This window comes from Cupressus sempervirens, chromosome 3 (assembly GCF_028749045.1).
Source record: "Cupressus sempervirens isolate cs-2001-9-10 chromosome 3, ASM2874904v1, whole genome shotgun sequence".
NCBI lineage: Eukaryota > Viridiplantae > Streptophyta > Pinopsida > Cupressales > Cupressaceae > Cupressus > Cupressus sempervirens.
In genome coordinates this window covers 332,406,739-332,414,550 of record NC_143120.1, presented here as the reverse complement: position 1 = coordinate 332,414,550, position 7,812 = coordinate 332,406,739, and the positions used below count along the sequence as shown (strand labels likewise).

At 35.9% G+C, this 7,812-nt stretch overlaps 1 protein-coding gene across 1 annotated transcript; it reads left to right on the top strand.

The window, feature by feature from the left end:
- The first annotated feature begins 4,458 nt into the window (after nucleotides 1–4,458).
- On the top strand, nucleotides 4,459–6,533 carry LOC149566338 (GDSL esterase/lipase At5g33370-like). The gene is made up of 5 exons (XM_089817384.1): nucleotides 4,459–4,735; nucleotides 4,846–4,973; nucleotides 5,074–5,316; nucleotides 5,537–5,789; nucleotides 6,111–6,533. The coding sequence occupies exons 1-5, from the start codon at nucleotides 4,492–4,494 to the stop codon at nucleotides 6,335–6,337; spliced, it is 1,095 nt and encodes a 364-aa protein (XP_089673510.1). The 5' UTR covers nucleotides 4,459–4,491; the 3' UTR covers nucleotides 6,338–6,533.
- The last annotated feature ends 1,279 nt before the right edge of the window (nucleotides 6,534–7,812 follow it).

The window sequence follows — 7,812 nt, the reverse complement described above, 5'->3', positions numbered from 1 at the left end:
TTCATACCAATGTGTCCATATTCTCCATAGTAATGACATCTACACCAGATGTTGTTATCCCAACCAAATATTGCCTTTACAATTTCTTCTATAGGATTCAATGTCTTTGTTTTACATTCTGATGCCTTGTGTCCATGCTTCTTGCATTTATGACAATTGGCTTCAAATTTTGGTTTCTCTTTGCATTCATTTTCCTTGTGACCATGTTGATTGCAATTGTAGAATTTTCTATAGAACTTTGCTTTTCCATTACTCCAACATTTGTTAGATGTATGGCCTATCTTAACACAATGATTGCAAGTAGGTCTTTGATTCCTTTGAGCACCTTGTTTGGAGGATTCACCTTCTTCTTTGTATCCAATTCCTACTTTCCTTGTTGTCTATAGAGGTTTTTCTCATTCAGTTGATTTATGTTTGCTTGAGATTTCATCATTCTTTCATTAATTTTCTTCTCAGTGTTCAGGCCATTTCTCAATCTTTCACTAATTATTTTTTAGATCTTGGCTCATTTTTAATTCTTTCATTGATTTGTCTTTCAAAATTTAGATCATTCCTTAATCTTTCATTGATATATCTTTGGCTCATGATTTCCTCATTTTCATTGGAGAGTTGATCCATAAGGTCTGTATGCTAAAGAGATTGGTTCTAGATCTCATTGTTCCTTTCATCCATTTCTTCTTTTATCTTGTTTCTCTATTCCAAGACTTCACATAACCTTACTGATTGAATTTCTTGTTCTCTTTTCATCTTTCTTACTTCGTCTTGCAAGGAACCATTCATCTCTAGGAGTTCTTTGATTGTATCATTTGCTTCATCTGAACTACTTAAAGGGTGAAAGTCTTCAATTCTTTCTTCAATGTAAAGATGATCATTCATTTGATTTTCAAGTTCTTTTCTTCTTCTTAGGGATTGGGAAAGTTCCTCCTTAGCTTTCTTGAGTTGGGCAGTGGCCATTTCTAGATCCAACTTTTCATTGTCAATAGCTTTGTCGAGTATGAAAATCTCCATATCCTTGATCTTTGCTCAAGTTGTTAAACTTTCTCCTGAGAACCACAATGCTCTGATACCAGTTGTTGGAAATATTCAAGACTATGCTAAGTTACTGAGAGGAGAGGGGTGAATCAATAACTTCTAAAATTTCTACTAATTCAATTCTTAATTCAATAAATCAATTAGCTCTTAATTCATCATATCTGATCTAATTGCATGCATGAGAAACTAAAAACATAAAAACATCCACACCACTTGAACATAAATATTTAGTGACCCAGAAACCTTCCAAATAGAAACTAAAACTAGGGTGGGGATGATACCCACAAACTTTAGTATTGCAAATAAAGTTGGCCTATTAAGGCTTACATTGATCACTTCTGATGATCTACCTTGTTAAAAGCAATTAAGACTGCTAGGTCCACCTTGTGAGAGGATTTACAAACATACAATGAAGTATACACTCGATAAAGAGATTTAGAAAAGACTACTAGGTCTACCTTGTTTTTTCACCTATTAGGATGAAGTAGTAGATCTCTAGCATGCAATTGAGTTTGCTGATAGAGAATCCTTAGTGTACAGATCACCTTGTTGTGATAGATTTGTCACTACTACTCCTTGTACTGATATGGCCTTTACAATTCTTTATTTGTTGCATTCATAATACATATGCTTTTACATTCACATTCTTTTTCTTACATTACATATTCATTACATGTCACATATTACATTGGATATGATAAAATATATCACATATATATACCAATCCAATTTACAAAGTTACAAAGTCAGCCATGACACAAGTTGACACAAACATTACAAAGTCAGCCCACAAGAGGATACTCAGGTTTTGAAGACTAACTCAGTGAGCTTCTGATACTTGGCATCCACTATCACTGCTTGGCGTCATCATGCACTTGGTAGACGTAGAAGCTCAGTTCATACTGATCTGGTGACTCAATAGATATTGTGTAACTTGGCAAACACTGAATCACTTGGTTACCATGAAGTAGCTCGGTTAACATAGGCTTTACATCACCTAAACTGTGATCTTGGTAGATATTACAATGCTCAGTAAACATAGGCTTCAAATCATATGAACTACAAACTCGGTAACCATTGATAAACTTGGTATATACTGAACTGCTCAGTTTCAACTGCTGAACTCCACACTAACTGAATCTACTCAGTAGCAACTAGAATTAGTCCAAAGGACTTGGTAGCAACTGTAGAAGCTTGGTGGCTATTGAACTACATGTCAAACACTGTAAACTATTCAGTGAGCTCTGTAGCTATACACAATCTGAATAAGTGTGTGTCACTAATAACAAACTTGATTGATATGTCAACAAGACATAAATCAAAGAAGAAAAATTGTACACAACAAGAAATTCAAAAATAAATAAACAATAAGAAACAATAATAAAAATGAAAAAACTAAAGATAAAAAATTCAACAAGAAAAAATAAAACTAAAACATAAGAAACACAAAAGAAAATTCCTAGCTAGCAAGGAAAAGTTGATCAACAAGTATATGAATAAAAAATAAAAAATAAATAAGATGAAAAAGAAACTAATAAATATATAAGAACTAATATATAATATAAATATTGGTTTTTGTGTAATATATATATATATATAGACAACCAAGTTGAGAGCACTTGGGGGATGAGGCAAGTGTTTACCAAGGAAGTATTAAAGATGATGGTGCTAATCGAGAGAACTAAGTAGAGGTTGTCAAGACAGACTAATGGACCACCCATTATCTTGATTGAGGTTAATGGGATGGTACTTGATTTCAATAGTCTCCTTAAGCTTCCTCTTGAATAAAAAGTCCTCCTTAGAAAGGATTTGGGACCTCTCCAAACATATGTGATGCTTGGTAGAAGAGAAGTGCTCTAATAGGGCAGCTTTGAGAACCCTATCATGTCTAATGTCAGCACCACGCTCACAGATTCTAGTACAAAATGAATGCCCCATTTCACATATATAGGGTACACCACGAGAGCACACAATCTTATAGACTCTAGAGTCAAGGAATGAGTCTTTAGAGTCTTTGAGAAGAGGGACACAGTTTCTTAACCTCAAAAGGGGTTTGAAAGCAATACGAAGGCCCTTTCTAGATAAGAGTTTGGCAATCTTTTGGGAAATGCCATCAACAAAAGGAAGGGTGGCAATTAAGGAGAGAGAGTCATGGAAGGTTTGACACTAGAACAGGATAGAAAGAAGGACTTGGCTTGGTTAAGAGCCTTGGAGATTTTTATGTGAGAGTACCCATTTAAACCAAAGACCTCGAGAAGATGGGCAAGCTCTTGGGTTAAGTTCTTCTCATCGTAAATTCTAAGAGCTCTCAGGGCAAGGGTCTTGAGGATACCCACCTTTTGGTTAGGGTGATGGTGAAAGGATGAGTGGAGGTATTAGTCAATATGGGTGGCCTTATGATAAACTTGTCAACAAAGAGTACCGTTAGGCTTCCTTATGAGGAGGACATCAACGAAAGATAACTGGTGATCCAACTCTAGCTCCTTGGTGAAGGGAATGTTGGTAGCCACATTGTTGATGTGAGCGTGAAACTCTTCAAGTTTGTCTTGGTCATGTGGCCAACAAGGATTAGTGTCATCAATATATCACTTCCACCATTTGGGTTTTAGGGGGAAAGAGTGGAGGGTCATCTCTTCAAAATACTCCATGTAGAGGTTGGCAATGACCAAGGAGAGGGGAGAACCCATAGCTACCCTATCAACTTGCTCATAAAAGACATTTTGGGAAGAGAAGAAAGTGGGCCACAAACATAACTAAACTAGCTCAATGATCTCATCAACAACTTTGTGTTTGATGATTAGAATAGAGTTAGAAATATGAACCTTGATAAAGAGGGAAACAACATCTAAACTAATCAAGATATCGTCATGTTCTAACTTAAGGTAGCTTAAACTTCACATACTAAGGCTTGATTCCTAAATTAAAAATGTGAAATAGTCAAAATTGACTTATTTTCCAAACTTAATTTCTTCCTAAAACTGTGATATTTAAAGATGAGGCTCCAACTTGTAAAAATCTGGTAATATTAATTGTTTATCTCGTTCCACATCCCGGTGGATTGCGCGTCAAAATGTCAACTCTGCTCGGCTCAATCAAAATGTCTCAATTTTGAAGTCAAAATAGTAAGCCCACTGCGCATTTATGTTGAGAAGGTGATGAATAGATGCGGTGTCAGTCTACAGCCCATATAATTGCTTATACCGTCACTGCAATTAACACCAGTCAACGGGAAATGCTAAAAGAAGAAATGAATTAAAAAGTTTAGGTTGAATGAGTTATAGCTTATGCGCGTCTAGGGGAGTGCGTTGATTCATTTAAAGAAAGAGATGCATAAGCGCGTTAAACAGATATAGTATAGAGAAGCAGCATAGGACTATAAATTCAGCAATGCCTACTATCATTTCATTCCCTAATCTTCCATCTGTGTAAATCAATTACATTGTGAGAAGTGAGAAGACAATGGCAATCCCTGTTAATGTTGGGTCACTTCTTCTTGGAGTTTTAATCATATCAACATGTTGCTTCTGTGATGTAAAAGGAGCGCCTGCATACCTTGTGTTTGGGGATTCACTGGTGGACAGTGGAAACAACAATTACATTGCCACCACTGCGAGAGCAAACATGTATCCATACGGAATTGATTATCCCACTGGAAAACCCACCGGCCGATTCTCCAATGGACTCAATATAGCGGATTTTATTAGTACGTATCAAGTGATTACTATTTTAGAAACATTTCATCTAACTAAAATGATTTCACATCATTTTTTCTCATCCCTGTAGATTGAATATTTACTAACACATGACTTGAAGGCATTAAGCTGGGGGCAGAATCTGTGTTACCGTATTTGAGTCCTGCGCTTAATGGGAATGCATTGCTCAGGGGCGCTAATTTCGCTTCTGCAGGCGTTGGGATCTTAAACGACACTGGAGTGCAATTCGTATGAATAATTTTTATTATTTTCTGTTGACTCAATAGTTTTATTTTGATGTTTCAATGGAAACTGAATTAGGATTAATTCTCATGTTTTCACTTTGCAGGCTAATATTATCAGGATGCCACGACAGTTCCAGAATTTTGTTCAATATAAAAACCGGGTGGCGCAGATTCTCGGAGTGAATGAAACCGACAGACTTGTTGCAGAGGGTCTAATGTCTAGCACTCTGGGAGGAAATGACTACGTGAATAACTACTACCTCACTCCTGTCTCACTCAGATCTATTCAGTATAGATTACCGGCGTACACTCGGTTAATAGTCTCCGAATATGAGAAAATTCTAAGGGTAAATTTATGTTTTCTTGGCATAATGTCAAATTTACAAACACCCATTGTTTAGAGCTTTACAATATAATCTAAATTACAATACATCCCCATTATTTAAAGTTCTTCATGAATCTTTAGCTATTTTATGCAGATTTTATGTTTATGCAATGGATTTGCTTGGCATCTTTGAGAGCATTGATGGATTAATTATATGATTGTTTTTACTTTTTGGTATGCAGAGAATGTACGACTTGGGAGGCAGAAGGGTGCTGGTGACATCAACGGGGCCATTGGGATGTGCTCCAGGAGTTAAGGCCTCCAGATCTCGCAATGGAGAATGCGCTAGAGAACTTCAAAATGCTGCTTCACTTTTTAACTCACAGCTCAAATCTGTTGTAGATCGACTCAACACTGAGGCATCTTCTCAAGTTTTCACTTTCGCTGACAAATATTCAATGAACATGGGCTTGTTCAACAATCCTGCAGCATATGGTATTGCCAACTTTTTTTTTTGGGAACTTTAATATTTATATTATATTAGTCTGGTTCAAGAAGGCTTTTGGAAAATAAACTTTATTCCGATATTACCAACATTATTGCTTTCTAAAATAAACTGCCTTTTTTGGTTTTTCTTTAGCGAACACCCATCAAATTTTTGGCAAGCGGTAGTTGTGTAATTTATGGATGATGGGCGTCATTTATTCTTTGGTGCCCATCAATGCCAGATAAACAGTGCCCATCTATGTTATTATTATTATCATACATCATCTTAAAATGCTAACATCATTGATCAATTGGTGTTTATAATTTTAGGCTTTGTGGACACAACGAATGCGTGTTGTGGACAAGGAAATTACAATGGAGTCGGCCTCTGCACACGAGCTTCACGACTGTGTAGAAACCGAGATGCGTACTTGTTTTGGGACAGTTACCACCCCTCTGAGAAGGCGAACAGAATCATCGTCAATGAGTTTTTTGAGGGCTCTTCTTCCGTAATGAGCCCTCTTAACCTTAGACAGATGATGAAACTAGATGACTGATTCGTTGCAAGATGGGGCATATCAATAATACATGGACCCACTACTCATTTGTTTTCAATTCTAATGAATTGCGCCCACAAGCTTTTGTTCCCATTATTTGTAAGCGACTTTGATGAATAAAAGTTCTGTAACTGTTGATGAACAGACAATAATCACCTTATAATATAGTTCTGATGAGAAAGAAGTGTTGTATTCATTGTTCTGTACCATCCAAAGCTCTTTGTTATCCATTCGCTACACGCCAAATTATTCATCTAATACTAAGATTGAACGATGAAAAGAATGAATATTGCAAAGACAAAAACACCATTTAAGTTCCAGTAAATTCTTGGAGGGATAAAATACTCTTTGGTTTTGCAGTAAAAAGGTCAACAAATCAAAGAAAAGAACTTCATATGCAATGTCTCCCCGTTATTGATAAGTGAGTTTTATGATTAGACGCTATGCGACCATTCGACAATGGGCATTACTTTGATTAGAAAAAAATAAGTCTATATTCTTACCATCTAATGGATGGAAAGGAAGAGAACTCACAACTTGTCAGAAGACAACGCAAAAATAGAAAACTAGCCAAAATTGTAAAGTAAGCAACAAAAGAAATAAAAAAAGATTATTAAGAATGGCAAACCACTTCTAAAACTATTGCATAAAGAGTAAGGGTTTAACCTCTTTCGAATCCTAGTTCAGCTCCAAGTACAAAATTTTAAAACTGTGATTTACTTATTTCCTTGAGTCGGGGTCAAAAGAATAGGGACCTCTATTATTGACCTAGATTTCACCTCCTTCCTTAATCGTTTAGCTTGCATGGGCTTGAGTTCCTTTTGAAGGATATGAAGAGTTGTTTCCTTCTATAATCCACAACCCTTTTTAGTTTCTTTTGAAGCTCTTGTAGTTATTTTTAACAATAGAAACATTGCATATATAATTCACTTTTCTCCTATTCGAAGGAGACCAATTCAATGAGTTTCTTCGCTCATCAAAATTTGCCTAATTGTTAAGGTCATTAGAAGGTTGTTAATCACTTCCCAATTTTCTTATTATGAAGAATTTTAGACCACCCAACCACTCTTGTGTCTGCTTCTACCAAGGCCTTAGGCCTATTAATCTTCTTTTTGGTTGTACAAAGTTGGTCTACTAACCATTTAATGGTCTCATTTTGTTTATCATAAGCCACACATAAATTATTAGCCTTATCCACCACTTCCAAAAAATATTAGTGATTCACTTCCTTTGAAGAGAGAGTAGGTCCAGAAGATAGAAAGTAGCAAGTGTTGGTATATGATAAAGAAATAGCATATAGTTTTGTCATTGATGTCAAACATCCAAGGAGCCTTTAAGGAAAATACTACTATTACTATACAAGGGGACAATCAGGCTATCAAGAAGAGTCAAGAGTTATCTAGAAGCTACTATTGGTTTATAGAAGCAACTATCACTAGTACATTTGGCCTCTATTTTCAACAAAAGTTTTCGAC

Excerpts from the sequence above, each read along its gene's own strand:
- LOC149566338 (XM_089817384.1), top strand. The coding sequence starts at position 4,492 with ATGGCAATCCCTGTTAATGTTGGGTCACTTCTTCTTGGAGTTTTAATC. Across the intron at positions 4,974-5,073 it reads ACGACACTGGAGTGCAATTC|GCTAATATTATCAGGATGCC; the intron begins GTATGAATAATT and ends TTCACTTTGCAG. Across the intron at positions 5,317-5,536 it reads AATATGAGAAAATTCTAAGG|AGAATGTACGACTTGGGAGG; the intron begins GTAAATTTATGT and ends TTTGGTATGCAG.